The following is a 22,599-nucleotide window of genomic DNA, read 5'->3' as shown; positions in this document are numbered from 1 at the left end:
GGCAGATAATATACTAAGAATATATTATATTTACAAGGCTACAAACAAATGAATTAGATGGGCACCTCAATGAAAATATAATAAACCCAGAAGAAATGTGCATGGATACCTCGCAAAAAAATGGGACAGTTCTGTATCTCTCGCTGCACTGGGAACTTGCGTTTTTCATGCCTCGAAAACATGACGGGATGTGTATATGATTTATACTATTATTCTAACATATATATTCTAACATTCGTACTTTTTCTGAAATGACATACCTATCTTTCTACGATTTAAATTATGCGGAAGTGACAAGTTTTGTAAAAATCGGACGAATAGTTAAAAAAAAATTATCTCTCAAAATGTCAGCTCCTCAATGTTAATTGAATTTGGTACATATTTATTAATACCTCTTTTTTATTAAGCTTACTGGATTCCTTCTTTCACACTTCAAAATTTAGGTTTAATCCAAATAAAATACACAGCTATTTTCTTATTTGTTTTTAAAATTTGTATTTTGTTAGTAATTATTATAAATTTTTCGAAAACATTGTGAATTATAAGCTGTAAAATTTTATATATAACATACGCTGTTTCGTTATTATTTTCAGCAACTCTAATGCCAATATTAAATTTTAAAGAATGAAATTTAGTTATTTCTGACTATGTGTTCTTTACTTCTGGAATTTTTTGTAATTGCACGTCCAGGTAGTTACATATTTTCTGTTTTAACCAAAACTTTACTAATCAGATCATTTTGGAAATAAGCTGACGTATGTTTTAAATTTTGTCGCGTAAGTCCCATAAGGCAACCACTTTAGTACAGAGTAAAAATTACATTGCATGTAAATAAAATGGTATTTTCCTTTCACCAAATTAAAAAACTTTCAATTTAAAAATAAAATCTTGAAAAAAATTTATAAATTTTTCAAACTCGCTTTAGAAGTCCTGTAATTTAACAAGTAACTTTGTAATTGATCATTGAGGTTCAATTGCATGCAGCTAAAACTAATATTTTTGTCTATAACTTGTTTCATTTTTAGAAGTGCCCGGCACTCGTAACGAGATCATATACTCCTGCTGTCCTGAGCCTTACGTGGATATCACCTTCTCTATTCACATCCGGCGTCGTACGCTTTACTACGGCTTCAACCTCATCATCCCTTGCGTCCTCATCTCATCCATGGCTTTACTGGGATTTACTCTACCTCCCGATTCAGGAGAAAAGTTAACACTAGGTAAATACTTAACTTTTGTTTCATTGTTATTTTTATCCTAAGATTGAGAAAATTTCCTCTAAAGTTTTATAAACAAAGATAACTTTGTTGTTGGAAACGAATTTAACTGGATTCTTCCAAGCTAATTTCTTTGGCAACAGAAAAGACTTGAAATTGTTTTAAGGACTATGTGTGTAATGGCTTCGTGGTTCAATAAAGCACCATTTAACAAGACGAAACAAACATTTATTAAAAATATGGTTCAAAGCATAATAGTAAACTCAGAGCAGTACGTCGCTCCTACAGCATAGCGAAATCTACAACCTTCCTCTTCTGAGGCTAACATGCAACTCTCATAAAATATATTAACCCTTCTTGGAGAAAAGGCTACACGCGCCAAGTACGCTCTGTTGATTGCCAAACAGTCGCCAGATACTACAGTGTGCCATCGGTAAAACTTGGTTTACCACTCTGAAAAGCGTGTGATATTTATGTTTCGAATTTAATCACAAAACGTGGCTATATAAAAAAGTGTGTTGCTACTCAGAATACATTTTTGTCTTTCGAATTTAGTAAACTAACCTAGCAATTTAAAACAAATGTGCCACCACTGCCCGAATTAAAATGTTTTTATCTTCAACGTGGCAGTATTTTATTATTCAACAAAGCACAAAATATTTTCTTTCCAGTTTATTTTATTAAATAACTAGCTAACAATGTGAATTAAAAGAAATAAACGTAGATTCATTTCAGCTTTTATTAATTACCAACTGGATCCATGAAATAACATTAGCTGAACTTATTATAACCATTACATATACATACATATTATAAGGCATTTTCTACCTCCTTTCTGCATGCCTTCGTGGTGTAACCGGTAGCACACTCGGTGCGTGTTCGAAAGGTCCAGGTTCGAGTCCCAGCGAGGGCATTGCTCATTTTTCATGCTTCCTGCTTAAAATAATCTAATGTCTCTAAAATATATATATATATATATATATATATATATATAAAGATATCTTTTTCATCTGGATGTTTTCGTCAATTTATATTTCATATACAAGAATAATATAAAATAAGAGAATATAAAAAAAGTACGTCAACGCATTATACTCTGTAAAAGTATACATTGATCAGCTGAGTGCATCTACGATCCACTATTTTTTATCCTCTCGGCCTCTTCTAATATAAATCCTTTCCACTTTACATTGTTTCCTACGCCAAAATACGCGTAAATTTTTAATTTATCAAATAGCTTTAAATCTATCTTTCTGCCCCTAAGCTTATTCATCAGGGAATTTTCTAGTTATTAAAATTTAGGTAATCATATTTTACTGCAACGTTTACTTGGAAATCGACTATTGCAAATGCTCCTAAAATAAAGCTGAATGTTTTCATAATTAGCAAGATATTTTGGCAGCACGGAATGTTGTATCACCCACTATCAATAAATATTTTATTCAAACCCATTTTTCATTTCAGCAACCTGAAGGACCATAAATTATGTTGTAAAGCACTTCAGTGTTCTTTTATTAATATGAATTCTTTCAAAGTGTGAAATTTTATTTATAGTTTTAACATTATTGCTTTTAAGCGATAATACAGTCGTACACATTATTTTACATATATCAAAATATATTAGCGAAAATATTCCAAGAAAGTGATGTGCTGGAGGTAATCTGACAATTCATAATTCTGCATTAGCACAGTTTTAGTAATCTTGTTGGAGCAGAAAAAGATAAGTTTCTGTTCGCAACAGAAAAAGATAAGTAATGAGAATGTAAATTTAGAAAATAATGTGCAGGTATCCCTCTTATACTCATGGTTTCCTACAACACTATTTCGCTCTTATATGATTAAAAACATTTCGAAAACTCTCGTATAGCACGGCTACACGGTTTCTTTCTAGCATATTATTAATGAATATGCCTAAAACATCTTATAACACTTTACGTATGTACAGACTTAGATAACACGATTTTTATTTTAAAGGTTTACAAAATTAAACTACATATTGTGTCATCGTGTAGAGTACATAATAACAACGTATTTATTTACACACGCATAAATAGAAGAAATTTAAGGAATACTCTATTTCTGTCACATGCCTATCATTTACCCAACATGCATCTTGTGCTTCAAGTGTCCAGTTGGTAGACTACATAAATAATGTTTTTTTAAGTTTCTAACCAGTTATTTTATGTTAATTGACTTTCCTACTGCTCTCATTTCCATTTTCTGCCAGAACGTAAATTTCTAGCTCGCGCAATATTCAAATGAGGTAGAAAGAAGAGGGTATTTCAAGGAAGGTTTTAGAAGGTAGAATTACAGCCTGCTTGAAGGTCACGTTGCTAGTTTGATTCTCTTGCGAATAATATTCTGCAGCGTTGAGTTATTCTTACCATTAGACTTGCTTATGCCGACCTTAGGTACGAGCACTCCTTTATTCCAATTGCACAGCCGTTAGGCTAACTTACTTTCTTAGTTTTAGTTAATCCATTATCTTTCAGAAAAGCCATAACTGTTTGCTTCTGTAAGCACGAGTTGATGTCGTCTGTTAACCTTTATTTGAGTTGATAAGAGGTTGATAATATAGTTGATATGATTTACTTTGATAATACACACCCTTCCCTGTGTCTATGGTACTTACGAGACATGGTGAAAAGTCACTTACATCTTTAGAGTTTTAGTGTATTTTATCTTACCTAAGAAGACCAAACTCTGTAACGTAATTACGATTTTGGAAGAATAATTTAAAAATAAAATTGGGTTATGTATCACTGATAGACTTTGTCGTTTATAAAAGTACTTATCTCGAAATTATATTTCATTCCCAGACTGTATGTAAAGAAAGAAACCTTTAAAAGAAAATATTTCTTTGGAGATGAAAATACAAATTTTGAATTGTTTCTTCAAAGGAGAAATGTCATCCAACGTCGTAAAAGTTTAAATTTAAATAAGATAACGCTAAGAATCATTATAAAAGATTTTGGTTTTAAAAGATTTCGAAGCATATTCCTCTATTTTGCATTAATGTTTAGTGTCATATAAACGGTTTCACACAACACGGCATTTTCTGCGATCCTATCCACCGTGTTAAAGAAGGGATACTTATATTACAAACAATTTATTTACTTTCTTTATAAAACCCATCTGTTACAGTAAAATATCTTACAAAATTAAATTTTGTGCTGCTCACTTTCATTTTAGATTTTTCTTATTTTCTTTCTCATTTTGAATAACATATTCCTGTTCCATTTTGAAATCAATAAACTTCCGTCTGCTTTGCTTTTAATGCAGAAAACTCCCAAAAGTCTTGAATTTAGAAGATAATCTAAATTATCTATAAGAGGCCATTTTCTTATATTTGGAGATATGCCAAGGTACGGCAAGAACACTTAAAGTGTATAATGTCTCATAAATGATTTATAAAATATTATTAGTTTCAATAAACTTGAAAAGTATCTAAATAACTATAAAAGAACATTTATATAAAAATAATAAAATATGTTGCTAGTTACTTGGCACAAACTAGTTAATCTAATAAATTAAAAATAAAGTGTTTTACATTTTTCTACAAGGCTGAATTCGATCCGAAAATGTCTCTTTTACTGATACTAAAATCACATTTTGAAACTGCCTCTTGAATCATCCCAGATAGATAGGTCAAGAAATGATTAATTAACATTTAACATCTTGTCAATTATGAAAAAATAAACTTTTGAAAGCTTATATATCTTAATATAATATTTATGAATAAAATGAAATATCGGAACTTATTTAAAATATTTTATAAGATAATACATTCTCTCAAATAGGGCAGAGCTTCATAAATGATCTAGATTTTATAAAGTTTTCAGCATGGTAGAAAGAGAGTATCTTATGCTAAAAAAAAAGGTGAAACGTCAAAAAATATATATATATATATGTGTTGCCAGGACTATACACGCTACACATGGGAAAATCCTTGAGTTATGTTGTAAAATAAAACCAAAAATAATTTTTCCATCTTCATTTAATCTGTATTTTAATGTTGCTTTGTAAACAGAATTTCTAAACATTTCGTTCAGTGACATTTTGTAATCGTTTTCTATAAGCACAAAACTCCAGCTATCTCTGAAACTGTTTATTAACAGAGCACGGGAACATTTTCAATGAAAATATACATCAAAACAGAACATGACCAAGACGGAACACCTGACATTTAGAATTAAGATTAGAGTGTTGGAGACTTAATTTATTTGTAAAACCTATCTTCATCGCAGCTGGAGGGCAACTGAAATAGCTCGATTAAATCCAAATAGTTCTGCTACAGTTTATTATTTAATTTCGTTTAATCTTATCACCAAGTTTCAAAATGTCCCTGCAGCTTTACTGTTGGATTTAATCTATATTAATTAATGCTTCTATGCAATCCTATCCTTCTCTTTCCTATGCAATTCATATCGTAGCGAGTTTTACGCGTTCGTTTATTTTATTTATCACAGAACGAGGGCTTCAAAAGATTTTATAAAAGAGAAGAAGATACATGAAGTTCGAAGTATGAACAGACAAATATGAAATTTAGAAATAATGGAGCAAACTTTAGTAGTTTTCGCCCTGCACATTTGTAAATTTCAGCAATTAGCCCATTCCATCTACAACAAAACTTACCATTCTTGGAATTAAATCTAAATTATCTTTCTTAGCAATTAAAGCAAATTATCTATCTGAGGAATAAATACAAATTACTTTTATTATTAACACTACTTTTCAATGCACAACTGCCAATGTAAATATATGTACTTTTTTATTACGTGTTTTTGGCAAAGCTTATGGACTCTGTTAAAACACGCTGACAAGCTGAAGGATTTTGATTTCTCTTATTCTGTTTTCTGCACTTCTGTATTTTTATCTTGTGATTACTAGCACCAATTTACTGCCAACTTCGTTAGTTCAAGTCACATGCATACTCTGAACTCAAATTTTTATTTACAAGCTTAATATTGGTGCTAGTGTTTTTGGCACTACTTATGGACTATGCAGAACACTCTGGCTGGAACTTTGTTTTTAAAAATTCATCAGTTTAAATCTAATTCATTTCAAAAATACATTGTGTTGTAAATATTATCTCACAGTATATTGTGTTAAACTGACTCTTGTACTTATTCGCCACGCGCACTACTGGTGAACTCAAATGATTGTTACAAGTTTATTTGGATACTTTGTGTTTTTGGCGCAGACTATGTAAAACACTCTAGCTTTGTAATTAGCCGTTTAAGAACTTTCAGTACTTGAAATAATTACAAAAAGATGCCGAAATCCTCATCTATTGCTACTACAATGCTAACTGCGATTCTCACGAAAGAATGCTGATTGCTTACCTAATTCATTATCATGCGCACAACTTCTTGCTTGACTTTCCCACTACCGATTCTTTCGCCTTCGGGTGTGATACGTAGCACCTTAAGTTTCATAACTACCTTGAAAAGCTTTAGGTCGATCCGTAACTGCACTATTTTTTGTCAGATTAGAGGATTTACAATTTGATGCAACAAATAAATGCTTAAATGCAAGATATATGAAAACAAATTTAATTAAACTTAAATAAACCATAAAATTATCATTACAAAATGAACAACCGCATGTAAAATTAATAAATAAAGCTCTACGAAATAATACGATACAAAAAATAAAAATATGATCAAAATGGATTAAAATATTTACAAGTTTTACAACAGCGTCTTTTTTATTCTTCGAATTGACTAAGCAAATATTTTATCCTTTTGTACTCACAAAAGGATAAAATATTTGCTTAGTTTTACATTCTAATGTGGTATTTAGACCATTTAACATATTCTTTCCAGATATATATATCTTTTTGTGAATGTAAATTCAGCTATGACGCTACAATATTCAATAATTTAATTGGTCGACTTAGAATGTATTTAAGAGAGAAATCAATGTCAAAATATGCGTGCATTATTCCTGAAAAATTTACAATTTCCCTTTTTTTAAACATCTAAGAGCAAGTAATAACTACCATTCATAAGTAATAAGGAGGGCTCCTGAAAAGAATTGAGCGAAACAACACATGCAGTTAAAGCAAATCGATATTTTTCCTGGAATGATTTCTCATGTCAGAAATACGCTTGGAATCAGAAACATCGATGAACTATTCCCGAAGAAAACAAGGCGAATTCAATCCATTCGAAGAGCAACCTAATATGTCAGCTGAACAACTTCTCGTGGCTGCTCCGTGACAGTTTTATGCCTAAATTTAATCACGATCATCTGATTAATCTGATAAGTACCAACCAGTATGTCACTTGTTAGACAGTCTGCAAAATTTATTACAGATGTATTGTTTGTTTTGCTTTTATTCTCATCTCTATAAATCAAGTAATTGACTTCGATTTTTATTAAATAATGCTATTTTTATTATCATGATAATGATCAGAATCAAATGAATATTTTCTTCCAAAATTTCATTACCAGGTTATATTTCTCTCTGTTTCTATAATTAAATCGTAAAGAATCTGTATGTGTATATCTATTACACAGCAATCTATCAACAGTCTCAGTATTCTGAACTAAACTCAGAATTAAACTAAAAACTGATCTCTCTGGGGTCTTTAATTTTCTCTAATCTGCCTAGAAATTTTCCGTGCTTTCGGGTTTCGAAATTGTTTGATTGCATACACATACGGGATTTTAATGGATTGAATGTTTACACAATAAAAGGTTAATAAAATTTATTCTTATCAAAAGAAATATAATAGGGCGCTGGATTTTTGCTCAGAGATATTCGCACAGTATCACGCAATATAATATAAGCAAATATAAGCAAAAGCTCGCACAGAGATCCCTCAACATTCTGAACTCAACTGAAAACTCTTCGCTCGTTCACTCACATTATGCCGCGAATATCGCACAATTTACGATGTGTTCGTCTCAATAAAATGATCTCTACGGTCCTATTTAGTTTTCACCCATAAGCTGAGAAATTTCCAGTACCTTTGATTGCTTGAAATAGCTGGAAGGTATGCACAATTACAGTTACTATTACATAAGAGTCAGACCAGTTACATTTGCACAAGGACTGGACTAAAGTGTCACTATGTAGTTGCCAGACTTGGCGGTCTTTAACTATTAACCAGTTACATTTGCACAAGGACTGGACTAAAGTGTCACTATGTAGTTGCCAGACTTGGCGATCTTTAACTATTTGATGCCAAATTTGACGAAAAAAAAATAGTTGCTGAAACCCCTGCCAGCGTGGCGCTATTCTTGTCAGTTTAGCAAGATAGCCATTTACCTGAATGTTAAAATCAAAAAAGAAATGTGTTACCTTTCAACAAAACATATTTGTTTATCGAATTTTATAAAAGAATTCAGCTGTATAAAAGGAAAGTGTTTCCATTGCCCAGATTAAAATATTTTGAAATGTGTTATCGTTTAGAAAAGCGTTCATTAGTTTATTTTCGTTCTAATTTATTCAGTTATTAATTAGCAGACTAAACGGTTTAAGATCAATAACCACAGTTTCATTTCAGTTACCATTACTTACTCGCTGGAAGCTTGAAATCACGATAGCTGGATTCCATATGTAATGAATCCATACATATATGTAATGAAGAGTGTCCGTTTTTTGTTGATGCGTGTATTTGTATAATTCATGAAGATCTGCAGTTTTATTTCGATTTATGGAATTTGGCACACTTTACCTTCAAAACAAGAGGAAGATCACTGCCTATAAAAGATTTAGAAAACACAGCCTACGGGGTCCACACTCATGACACTTATATTACAAAAGTGCACTCACTACATTCATCTTACGTACACATCACTATCCTTAAGTTTCCGTTCCAGTTGTTACGCCCAATCATTGGAAGTCATACATGGTAAGCAAGTAATTCATAATTGTTTTTTTACGAAATTAAATATTAATATTTCTACAGATTCAATGCTGAAATCGCATCCTCCGGCTTAGGACATTGCCGTTGGTCTGTTTCCGCTATCAATTCTTTTGAAAATCGTAGATGTAATCGCGTTCGTTTACTTTTTAAAACAGTTTAGAGCCTTTAAAGCAGAATTCTTGTGCATACTTTAAGATTTTTTTGCGAATGTTTCGAAAACAGTAAAGAAATTGGCCAAAGTGGATGGTTATTTTCCGAAAGCTGATTTCCGAAAAAAGACATAAATTGTAACAAAGCAAAACTCAACTCTTAAAATAGTCGATCGTCCGGACAGATATTAATTACATAACCAGCTTATCCACGTAATGCTTACCGGAGACTTTGTCACTTTATTGTCCCTTGATTCAGGAACATAATTTAGTATTGGACTTCAGTAAATGCTCTTGAGCTCAAAGAGACACCAGTTCATTTAAAAAAGTGATTCTTTATCATATTGCTGCGTGCGTACAGGTTCGTAATAGTTTTGAACGCACAAATCCAATAAAAGGTTAATAAAATTTATTCTTATCAAAAGAAATATAATAGGGCGCTGGATTTTTGCTCAGAGATATTCGCACAGTATCACGCAATATAATCAGTAGCTATACTTTAAACTACTAAAACGTTAAATAAAATGCAACCCACAGCGCAGAGAAAGCTAATCCGATCAACAATGATAACAACAGCTAACTAAACAACTGAGCTGAAATATTCTCTCTCTGACTTTTTATAGCTTTTCTAAATTGGCCGCGGTAGATAGTTCTAGCAATTTCTGGAAAGCAAAAAAATTAGAATTACGGTTACAGCTAACAAATACATTTATTCATATTAAATATAAATTACCGAGATAAACTTTTAATCGAGATAAACTTTTATGTTAAATGCACCTGCTCTTGTATTTTTACTTTTCCGGCGTAGCTTACTCTTAAAATGTGTCACACGTTGCACTGCAAGGTGAAATAAAACAATTATAATTCGTCTAAAAATATCTAACTAGAAAAAATTCGCAACATCGACCCGTCAAAGCCGTGCGATAAAACAAGGGTCAATGTAAATAATCTTTTTCCGAACGTAATAGAGGTCACCATTCTCACGACGAATGTAGCTGGCGAAGATGCATTCATTCTTCGAATTCCATCGATACTCAAAGATTTAAATATGGCCTTCGATTTCAAGCGATTGCAGTTCCCCATCTTGCTTGCATTTGCTATGGTTGTCAACAAAGAGCGATAATCACTTTTCGCAGCAAGTATTAACTTAGAACACCTAGTTTTCACATGGTCAGTTATGTTCAGTCAGCTGTTCAAGAGATGGCATGGTGGATAATTTGTTTGTTTATGCTTCAAATAGATAGACTAAAATGTTATGTACGCACAAGCTTTGTAATGAAAAGTACGAGAAAAATAATGCTTGTAATGCAACGAGAAAATAATGCTATGAGAAAAATAATATCTAAATAAAATCTACAGTTTTATTCGAGATTGGTAAAATTTGTGCAATTAACCTTGAACCAAAATAAAAGGAAAATAATTGTCTGAGATTTCAAAATAAATGTACCTATTTCGCTAAATGAAGCCTATTCATTCCATATAAAGCCCAGGCAATGTCAGTTACTTAAGCTAGTCGTTAATAAAATTGGAAAAACATTAACGCAAGTTTTTGGAAAACTGCTGTTTGTCAGTTTTTTAAAATCAAATGTTCCAAGTATTTGCAGTTGTTGGTACAAAGGACCAAGGAAGATTGGCCATAGTCCGCCCTGCCAAATGAAACTATGCTAAGAGACACACACAAAATTTACGGTTTACTAACGAGTACAAAATAACATAAATACTGCTGTTACATCCGCTAAATATTTATTCAGTTTGCAATTGAAATTATATTTATTAGGAAAAAATATAAGTTTAACATATTTTATGTGAACTCTCAACCTGTTGTTCGAATACCAGTGTATCTTTACCCAGTTTGATAGATACGTCTGTTACTATAAAAAGTATATTCAAAACTATCTTGCGAAATTTTAGTTCCAGTTTTCACTTTTGCATGTTTTTCATAGAAAGACGACTGTGTCAAATATCCCTACTGCCAGAGGTAGAGATCATGGACAGGAAATATTAGTGGAAAAAACGCTTTATAATTTCTTCAGCTTATAGGAAGAAAAGTTTAAAAAGGAACTTTATATGACGTGTACATTTGCAACTCTGTAGATGAGTGTGATGCTAACTGAGAATAAATTAGAAAATATATTGAAATGCAGGTAGCGTTTTCTGAAATCTTGAATTTATCTCAAAATCTTCTTGTAAAGTAACGATCAAGGGAGCGTATTCTTCTGCAGCTCGCGTAACTTTATCCAAAAACATTTCTAGAAACAGTTAAATTATTTTCCTGCGATTGCAGTAGTTTTGATTTAATATAGAATGCTGTCATTCCATGAAACGTAACTTATTACAGTAGTCTTATTTAAGTATCTCGCTTACGATGACCGACTCTGTTCAAAGGGCTATTTTATAAAACGCTTGTAACATTTCTAAATTAATGCGACTTTGTATTGGGATGCACTTATGCTTAAATATTCTCCCTAAAAAAGCGATAAAAAGTTCATTATTTTACGAAAGTTATTCAAAAGGCATAAAATTTTAGATGGAGATTAACAACAACTATCACAATCATCAAATAAAACATATTTTGGGCGTTATGTCATATGTATCTTAACCACAAGCATATAATGAAGCAGAATAATTGTAAAATACGAATTCATAATTAATATATGGCCAAATATGTTAGTCAACACTAAAAAATTTAAAAAAATACACATGCTGTTGAAGAGAAAATGATATAATTTAAATCATATGAAAATAAATTTTTTTTAACTCCTATACTACATAATGTCTAATACTGAGCAAAATCCGTGAGCAAAATTTCGATTCATTCTATATAGAACTTTTAGAGTTATTATAGTTGCTCTAATCATAAATCATAAAAAATGCTAATCAAAAATCGCATTTAAAGTTTTCAGATTAACTTTACATGACATACTACCGTATTTATGCGAATCTAATGCGCCATCGAATCTAATGCGCATCCCCATTTTAAAACTTTAAATAATAAAAAAAATTGTTTGTCGGCGAATGTAATGCGCATCAATGGTATGAGGAATTTATTGAATCTTATTTTATACAAATATGGATTTGTATATAAATTATCAATCAATGGTATGATAATTTTATTTAAACTTAGATACCATATTTTATACAACAATGGATTTGTACATAAAGTAGCACAACATAGAATTAACCTATTAGTGGGCTATTGTTATGTGAAACAATCATTGTTAATTACCACTACCGTATATACGGTATCTATCGTAAAATATGGACATGAAATAAATCGTAACATTTCTATAGCTAACAGTTTCTACAAACCGTGATTAATAGTAATCGTCTTTATTCACTAATGTTTTCATCACTAGAATCCTCGCAGCTCGCTTCGTCAGAAGCAGATTCATTTCCTCTTTCCTCATCGTCATCATCGTCATCCTCGACGTTCCAGAGCACGTCATCTTCACTGCCATTCAATGAATTTGAAATGCAGCATTTCTTGAAAGATTTCGCAATCATTGGATCTTCGATGCTTTTCCAAGCAGCAGAAACCCAGTGTGCAACAATGTGCGGTGCAGTACGCTTAATTTTTCCTATCGGGGTCAATTCACGGTTTGGCTCACAAAACCATTTTTCGTACTCCGCCTGAACGTACCTCTTAAAAGGTTTATTTATACTAACGTCAAGTGGTTGTAACACAGACGTCATCCCTCCAGGAATGATTACAAGATCACTGCCTAGGCTGCGCGTGTTCTTTTTTACGTCGTTGGTGAGATAACCACGAAATGCGTCCAGACAAAGCATTGATGGTGGATTGAAGAGCCCACCGGGACGGCGTTCCCATACATTTCGGAGCCAATCAAACATTAATGATTCCGTCATCCACCCCTTCTCTTGGTTTCGAATCAGGACATCATCTGGGAACAGCTTTTCATTCTTAGGGGTTTTAAAGCTTGTTTTCCGTTTGAAGATTAAGAAAGGGGGAAGTTTGCACCCGTCTGCTGTTATTGCCAGCATCACTGTTACGCGTTGTTTTAAACATCCCCAAGTATTAATGATAACTTCCTTAGTCCCCTTCTCCGTAATGGTGTAGTTATGAGGCATATCAAACCAAATTGGCGTCTCGTCAGCGTTGCCAATTTGCCCCATTGAAAAATTCTTTTCCTTTCGAAGTGTGATGACATACCGCTGAAATGTTAGTAGTTTTCCCTCAAAATCTGCAGGAAGCTTTTGGCATATTTTTGTACGGCGTCTTAGAGATAAGCCCATCCGCTTCATAAACCGATCCACCCATCCACCGGCTAGTCTTAAACTCTTGTTTCGGTATTCCAAGAACTTCAGCCTCCTCTTTTGCTTTATGGTGTCACCTAGTCTAGGTTGTTCATTTTTCTTCCTTTCACGTACAAATTCCAAAACTTTTTCTTCAATTTTAGGGTGTCTTCCTTTTCGAGAGCCAGTGAATTTCTTTCTACTAGCTTTTAGTTGCAAACAGTGCCAATTTCTGTTGCCGCCACAAGCGAACACTGCTCTCAGCTACGTTGAACTCTCCCCTGCCTTTCTATTGCCATTTTTTTCAGCATAAAGAATAACTTTACGTTTGAAAGTAGCGTCATATGACATTCTCCTCTGTTTGCCCTCCCTTTCGTGACTACGTACTCTGCAGTTTGTACCCTCTATGCAATAATGTGTCAACGATAAATGTAACGTTAAATCTAGTCGACAAATACAGTAATCCATTGTTACGATTTAAATTTGGTTGACGTCATCGGCGAACTTTACACTCGAATCTAATGCGCCATCGAATCTAATGCGCACCCCAATTTTGAATATTACATTTGGCCAAAAACGATGCGCATTACATTCGCGTAAATAAGGTATATACAAAATTATTCAAGTTGCCAAACGAAAATGAGGAACTATATAATTACAATACTTTACCAGAGTAGTTAAAAAATAACATAAAATAATTTTAAATTGCATCTTTAATTTGCCCTTTAAACATTGGCTGAAAGTTGTTCTTTATAGTTAAGTGTGTGGCGTTTAAAAATGTTAAATAAAACAAACTGAGATTTTTACGACAACCTTTTGAACAAGGTCGGTTACCTAATAAATAGCTCTCATTTCGCCTAATCAGTTTTTTTATTTTCTTTTGAACGCCTCACAGTGAGGAAAAACAGAATATAAAACTCAATTTCCAGATCATTTAAAAATTAATTCAATGGAAGTACTTTTTATGTATTCTATAAATAAAATAAGCAAACATGTTTTGAGTTTTTAATCCGCAAAAATTTATAATCATCATCTTCAACACAACAGCAACTGTAATTTTGACATCTGTCTTGTACAAATTAAGGCACTTATAAATCAGAAATTATTTTCAGAAAACGTTTTAATTTCTTTATTGGTAGTATCCTTCAACAGCATGTGTTTGCTAGTTCACAATTATATAAAATATCAGTCTTATAGAGTAAGAGATAAATTTTCTTGAATTATCAAGAAAAAGAGAAGCACACGCTAAAATAAAACTTTAATTTAATCAAAACAAAAACCTTCTTTTTGGCGTAGATTTTATTTAAGACTGCATTGATTTCGAGAGTAAACAGATGCAGGTTCCTATTCGTCAAAAGAAAAAAAATCTGCAAATAGACGAGCAAATTATCTTAATTTTTTATGTTTCTTTACTATGCTCGGTTTTCTTATGCTCCATATCTTGCATTTAGTATAAATACAGTTGTCGTTCCTTCCTTGTTTTACAGAATGTTTTGATCCTAACGAAGAGAGACCTGTACTTGTTTGCTCTCTAAATCAGTACAGTGTTATTTAAAATCGAAATCAAACACAAGTTTACTGTTTTGCTTAAGTTTCTTGAAATATGTTAGAGATATCTTTCAAAGTTTTATGCCTCTTTTATTAATTTCGAATCAGCAAGCAAGAAATTTTATTTATGGCCCTCGAAAATTAAATGAATGCATTCGGGATGACGCACAACAAGTATCCTGGATAATTTTATCCAAAATATCCAACTGCAACGATGTTCTCTGAGCTTTTTAATGCTAATTTTGTGTCGCGTCATGCAATTACTAATATTACCGTAATTTTATTTAATTCAGTTAAGCATACACCTTCTAGATATGGGAAGAACGTTTAGGATTTCGGGAAAAAGGGGGAATGTTATCTTTTGTTCGCACACTTACTTCTTTATCGTTCCATCAGGCTTGCCATTTTTTATTGAAAATTAAAAAATGATAAGTATTTCTTTTCTGCTCTTAGATTCATTACTGCTAACACATTTGTATTTGTCTTTTCAGATTTATTATTAAGCATCGCTCTCATCGCACTTACGCCCCTTAAAATTCAAGAGAAGAATTATAAAATATTTAAAAATAACATAGCTTTAGAATTTTCTATAAAAATTAAGGTTGCCATACTTTTTTTAAACATTCGCTATATTATTTCTTTGAAAACTAGCTGTTCTAGCAGCCGCTCATCTAAAAGAGTTGTCATAAAAAATTATATAATGATTCTAATGAGTCCAGCTAATGTCATTTCATAAAACAGTTTAATATTTCAAATTAAACATCTCATAATGTAAATGTTTTTTTATTTAAATCAATCATATAAAAAGGTAGAAAATTATTGCTTTTCACTCACTTTGTTTGCTACTCAGTAACGGAAAGCTTTATAGTTAAATATTACGCTTTACTGAAATGGTAACACGCTGATGCACGGAGATAATCTCTGTCATTTAAAATAGCCAAATTTGTGGGTTAAAGATTTAGATCAATGTCTTACCTTTTGCTGGATGACAATAGTTTGGCGGGCTGGTGATAAAAATGTTTTATTTAGAAGATCGTTGAGTTTGTTAAACAAAATTCATTAAATTTGTACAAAATACTAAATACATCAAAACCAAATCCGAAATTTAAATTTCGAGCTTCTTGATGCATATGTTCGGGTAGAGAATTAAGTGTATTCGGTTGTAGAAATTTGTATGTGCACTATGAGCATATGCAGATTCTTTAACATTTTATCACAAGATTTGAAGGTACAAATTTAAAACGTGAAGTGCGACACATGAGCATTAATGATACCATTTCTATTCCATTTAAAGCTGAAGTCATTTACAGTTCTTTTCCTTTTCACTATTTTCGCCGCCATCGATATTCATTCGCTTTAATTCTAAATGTATTAAGAGCCTTTTCCTTATTCCTTTTAACTTCGTGTCAAATCTTGTCACTCGACAAAGGCGGAGGGGGGAAGTCCTTTTTTTTTACTTTTTGTTCTTAAGCAATCAATGGTCTTCGTAGTCCTTGTTCTTGAGACTTCGATCTGCTGACAGAAATATTTCCATTTGTTATAAATCAACTTTCTTAAAATATTTTCTCAATAAAGCCGAGATATTCTGCAATTTCAGTAATAATAAGTAAATAAACAAAAGGTTGAAGATAACGTTATCTAGTTCGTAATTGAAAGTAATTTACTATCTTATAAAATGAAACGGATTAGAATTTGGAATTCATTAAACATTATTTCCAGATAAGTTAGCACAACCAATATTGTACACATGATGTAGAGTTACAAATTTCTTAGTCCAAAATCTGGTGTCTTTGAATTTATTTCACTTTTAAAATAACTTTTTTAAATGTTACTACGCTGAAGAACAATAGCCTTTTAAGATGCATGATATATAAATAAAGTATTTTCTCATTGTGAACTTGCATTTGTTTGCATTGTGAAACAAACAGCATTTGTTTGCGATGGGTAGAAATTTGTTATTAACTGGAAAAGTAACCCTTCTTTAAGGTGTTAATAAAAATACATATAAACTGTATTAATACATATAGACTGTAATTTTATAAAACAGCCTGAAATTAAAATTACATGGATCTCTTTTATTTCACTTCAAAATTCTAATTTCATTCCATTTTCTGAAATATATCGAAAGATAGGCTGGGAACATTATAGGCGCATTGTGTTGATCCGTCAAAGAGGAATCTCCAATTTTTCTACCAAATTTGTCAATGAATGAAAGTTTTGGAAAATTTAGATGAGCTAGGAAATTCATTGTTTTGTCTATAGCTTATAATTCCAAAGCTAATGAATGACTCTTTAGTATGAAATAGATTATACGGTCTTTATTTTAACTTTTAGTTTTCTTCTCTTTCGATAAATGACATAAATTGTAATTTGTGTCACATCAAGTTAGTCTAATACAGTGCTTTCAGCATTTCGAGGTTTCCTCCGTCGTCTTGAAAGCGCGACCGCCAGCGGTTGAGCGGTAAAGTCCTTAAACTGCAAACGAGCCAGCTACACGGGCGTTTTCGAGGTTTTCCTCACGTGGAACATGGATGCAAGTTAGTTTACGTTAGAAAATCTTCTACGAAGGCATTCCTTCCTTTAGGCATTCGTGTGCTTTGCTGCACTTAAATAAGCTAAGATTTGTCATTCTAAAAAAAAATTATGTTTATTTTCAGTTCAATGCATATCATATTAGCGATGCGTGTAACACAGATAAATCTCAGTATATTAGTCGTGAATAGTTTAATAAGCCGGATAATTGGAATGTCCATAAAAGCATTATTTGCTCTAACATATTTTGCTATTCAGGCATAAAACCATCTGCCTTCCTAACGAAAACCCGCGTTTTCTGATATTTTCCAAAATAATATTTTTACAAATTTCGTATATATGTAAATAAATTTAGCGAAATAATATATGAAATTTTTAATATTTTGCACAATATAACATAAAGTACTTGAAAGAGACGAATCCCAATCGGAAAAATAAGAATGCAGAGACAGGTCTATTTAAGATTTAGGAAAATAGCTATCTGGCTGATTGGCGAGGTATCACCAGTTAACCAGATATACTGCAGATTTAGACAACGGACATGATGACGAATTTTGATCGTCAAATTTGGCATTGCAACTGAATAACTGTAACTAATCCCCATAGGTAACTGTAACCGTATCCGGCCCTCATATCCTTTCCAGTCACTTCGAGAATATAGATTTCTTGGCTGCCGGAAGAAAACTATGTAAGATCGGGGATAGCATCAGTTTCGGGTTAGTTGTTAACTCAGAGTTGAATCCGGAGTATTGACATATCCGTGAGATTTTCGCCTTTAAACGCGCTTTGCTTTGCGCCGTGTTTAACTTTCTTATTAGTTTGAAGTGTAACTTCTGACTGTGCTCTGTGATACCGAGAAGAGCTGTACGAGTATTTTTGAGGAAAGTTCCACAATTGTAAAATGTTTCTTTTGTGAAAATAAATTTCTTCAAGCTATCATCGGCCCGATGGGAATTCAGTCCATTACGAACGCGTACGCATGCAGCAGTAATATTTTATAATCTTTATGCTGAAACAATAAGACTCTTTCTGCGTTTTGTTAGAGAGTTGTTTTCTAAGATTCGTTGATCACAGTTAGTTTTTATAAGGTAACGGAAACTTTCAGAAATAAGTTACCTTCTTCATGTAATAAACAACTGAATAATTTTATTCTCGGTTTTAATTTTACTTGAAAACAGCACTATAAATTTTAATCTTTATGGTAAAAATTATTTGATGTTTTTAGTCGATCGCAAAGGAGTGTGGCCTAAGCAATATAGTTATTGTTACATTTGTGGGAAATAAAAAATAAATTTTAAAATAAATAAATTTACACATCAGTATTACTAAGATAGTTATTGCGAAAATAAATTCTAATCAAAGAGAAATGCCGGCTTTGTTATAAGGTATTTCTCATACTTTCTTGGCGTGCCTTTGTGGTGTAGTGGTTCTGCACTCTGGCCCGGTATCCAGAGGTCCGTGGTTCGATTCCCGGCGAAGGCGATTGCTATTTTTTCATCTTACCTGCTTCCATAAAAATCCGAATGGCTCTACAGTGGCGCCCTAACTAAAAGGGTTGTGGATGATGACTGTCCACACCCAGGATTTGGCGACTGGGTGCCCTAAAAACCCCAGTCGCCTTTTAAAGGTATTTCTCTCACTTTCTTGGCGTGCCTTCGTGATGTAGTGGTTCTGCACGCTGGGCCGGTATCCAGAGGTCCTTGGTTCTATTCCCGGCGAAGGCATTGCTAATTTTTCAACTTGCCTGCTTTTAAAAAATAACCTAATGTCTCTACCTTGTTCTGGTTTAAATTTATTCATCAACATGCGATTCCCCTAACAGTTACTGTTATTCTAGAAAAGATTAAATAGTTTGCTGTGAAGTTTAGAGTAAATAAGTATATAGCAAAAATTAGGTAAATAAATGGAAATATCACTCTTACTTTATATTTAGCAAGTAGGTTGTGATTTTTTTTTTTTTTTTTTTTTTTTTTTTTTGAGGGGAAAAGATGTCACATAGAAAAGTTCCGAATAAAAATTATGATTTATAATGAAAGTAGCATTTTCAGCTGAATTACTTTTATCATTTATTTTTACGGAAAAAAACGGTGATTTAAAAATAGTAAAATACGTTGGTGGAAAATCAAAGCAAATAAAAAAAGTAAAAAAAAAAAAATATGAACAGCATTTTATCTCTTATTGTTACTGTTATTGTCAAGAAAGGAAAGATAAAAGCATTTGCTGTAGAGAAATCTAAGCATTAGTGTTGCATTAAAAGAAGCTAGATTTTTTAAGTATTAAATGTGAAAGTAAATGATTTTGAAGAGTCGTACCACATTAATGCGTTTCAAATCCTTGAACATATACCAAACAAACATTTTCAGTAAGAAATATAAGGAAAATGGTTAATCCGTTCTTTTAAAATATACCATTGTTATTATTATAACACTGTGCAATACTCAAATGCAAACGCAGCGAGGAAAATGTATATTACACATGATACTGTACATAAATGTTTTTCTGTTATCCGGATCCAAAGCAATATTTTAACGTGTTCTAATATGTCTGATCTTAGCTTCATAATCGATTTCATCCCCCTTCGTAATGACAGCTTATTTCAGAGATCCCCAACCTTTTTTTTTATACCTTACAGCACATTCTGAAATATTAGTGTAATAGCGGGCGCATTTGTTCTTATAACAAACATAATTATAAACACATAATTATTAATAAATATATTGTTACAAAATGTACAGGCGCGGTAAGGTAGCTTCCATGCAAAGCAGTTTTAGGGTTGCCATAAAAAGTCAAGGAAAGGCAGGTTTGCCACATTTGGCGAGAAATCGGTCATTTGGCGACAAAATTGGCGATATTCCATGGATGGATGGAGAACCTTCTGGAATTAATTCTTACCGGTTTAGCCCAAAATATTCTCGAACACAAGCCGAAAGCTATATAAACCCTGCTGGTTCGCAGTCAATTAGTGTGTGTGTGTGTCTCGTCTAGAGTACAAGATAGTGTCTCTCATCTAGTTAGTCCGCGCGGAGACGATCGAGTTGACAGCCGGCCAGCGAGTGCCGAGTGGATCGTCGAGTGCATCGAAGAGTCTCTTAGTGTATCGCGGTTAGTGCATCGTCGAGAGAGCGTGTCAAGCTCCGGGAACGACTGAACTGAAAAGTCGGGAGCTGTGCTCTGTGTGTCGTCGAGTGTATCGCGAATTGTAGCGTGGAGAGTCTCGAGAGTACGTGGAGTTCCGAGAACGACCAAGCAGAATCGGGAGCTGAAATCTGGTGCTTTGCAGCGAAGCTGTCTCGACCGTTATAGCCTGATAGTGTGAAGGCTGTTTCGCTGATTCTGTCAGCGTGTTTATAGTAGTTCTTCTACAACTGTAAAACGTGATTTTAGAGCTGTCCTGATTAATATTGGCTAAATAAAGCGTGTTTCGATACTTCATCATCAATTGTCGTCATTATTCACTCCAAATCTACGAACCCCGTACGAACGTGAAGGAAGAAAATAACGTAACAAATGGTATCAGAAAAGAAAAACGCAACAATATTTTAAACAAATATGTTTATTAAATACCTCAAATTAATTACAGGTTTGGTGTGGATTTGGTTTAGTATGGATATAAGTTGGCATCCGAAAGACTTTCTCTGCACCACGAGATTAGGCCTAGCCTTTTCTAGGTCATCTAATCACCTATGTTAGCGAACGGAATGTTATAGTCATTTCAATCAACGTCGTTAAATGCAGGATGGGGCTCATGCCCAGGTGCCTGGTTTCCATAAACACGTTCCCCTTAGTCTTCGCCACTCTAAATGTGTAGCTTCTCTTCAGTGTTTAACAAGAAAACCGCGATGGTATCCATATGTCTCCCACTATTTCTTCGCTACCACCAACTAATTTAGAGATGTTTCCGCTTGCCAGTATGTTAGGTACCCCATGCCGCGCAGTCACCAATTTTTTTTCCAAATGTACCTGAAGTACCGTCTTTTACGATATATACGCATTTAATTTGTTTTCAGTTCAAACTGTCACACTGTTTCATTCTGTTATACGGTCTGAAATGACAGTCAGACAAATGCAGTCTGATATATTCAAACTTCTCACATAATCTACCAAACATTGGTACGAAATTTACATCCAACCCAATACTAAAGAATTATTTCGTGAAATTCACCGACTAGACAGGTTTTAATAGCTAGTCGTACGTAGTCAGAATTTACGTACTCTTATTTGTCCCCGGGAGAAATGGAAGTAATCTAGAGTTATGTTTCGTTTGCATTTCAAATAGAAGTCTACAGGAAGGTTAGTCTACAGAAGAAGCTTATGTTCTTTCAAATCTAAATCTTTGTCATCCCCACGCTCAAGGCACTGACGTATTTTACTTATTTGATCAGGCTTACGTCAAGTATGGTGAGTCAAGAACGTCAACGCCACCACGCTAGTTGACCTTGGTCAAGAAGGGCAAACGTATGGTTACCTTATATATAATAAATTTTAACCATTTTTTTTTTTATTCTGCTGTGTGATTTTATTCAGCATTCTGAGATTGTAGTAGAAGCATGCCAAAAATATCTACTTTAATAGATTCTTTCAACTATTCATTATTAATTACTATTATTATTAATATTTAATACACTATTTTATTAACCAGTTATTTTATGTTAATTAGCTTTTCTGCCTTTCCCGCTTTCTATTTTCCTATTGGAATTCTAATTTCTAGTTCGCGCGTATTCAAATGAGGTAGGAATAGATAGCATTTAAAGGAGAGTTCTAGATCGCATAATCAGAGCACGTTCCACCTACTTAAAGTTACATTACTAGTTGATTCTCTTGAAAGCAGTTTATCTGCGGTGTTGCGCTATTCTCGCCATTTGGCTTGTCATGCTGAATTTAGGTTTGGGACAGCTTGTGCGTTTTCCGTCTGTGTAACCTTTGGGCTAACTACAAATTTGCTTAGTTAAATTCGGTTCCTTAGTTTTTATTGAAGCCATAAATTGTGGCTGTTCTGTAAGCACAAGCTGTGCCTCTTAT

The 22,599-nt window shown here is 33.0% G+C and overlaps 1 protein-coding gene across 1 annotated transcript in view; it reads left to right on the top strand.

Moving 5' to 3' along the window:
* The window catches only part of LOC118196901 (neuronal acetylcholine receptor subunit alpha-7-like), a 598,562-nt gene that overhangs the window by 518,212 nt on the left and 57,751 nt on the right, over nt 1-22,599 (top strand). The window contains exon 6 of the mRNA XM_085818929.1: nt 1,026-1,220. Within this exon, the coding sequence (XP_085675055.1) occupies nt 1,026-1,220 (195 nt within the window). The remainder of the gene's footprint in view (nt 1-1,025; nt 1,221-22,599) is intronic.

The sequence above is a fragment of the Stegodyphus dumicola genome, chromosome 6, assembly GCF_044657685.1.
Source record: "Stegodyphus dumicola isolate Sdum_Otavi_A_Nest chromosome 6, ASM4465768v1".
NCBI lineage: Eukaryota > Metazoa > Arthropoda > Arachnida > Araneae > Eresidae > Stegodyphus > Stegodyphus dumicola.
Note: the sequence above shows the minus strand (reverse complement) of the source record. Positions and strands in the feature narration are given on the sequence as shown.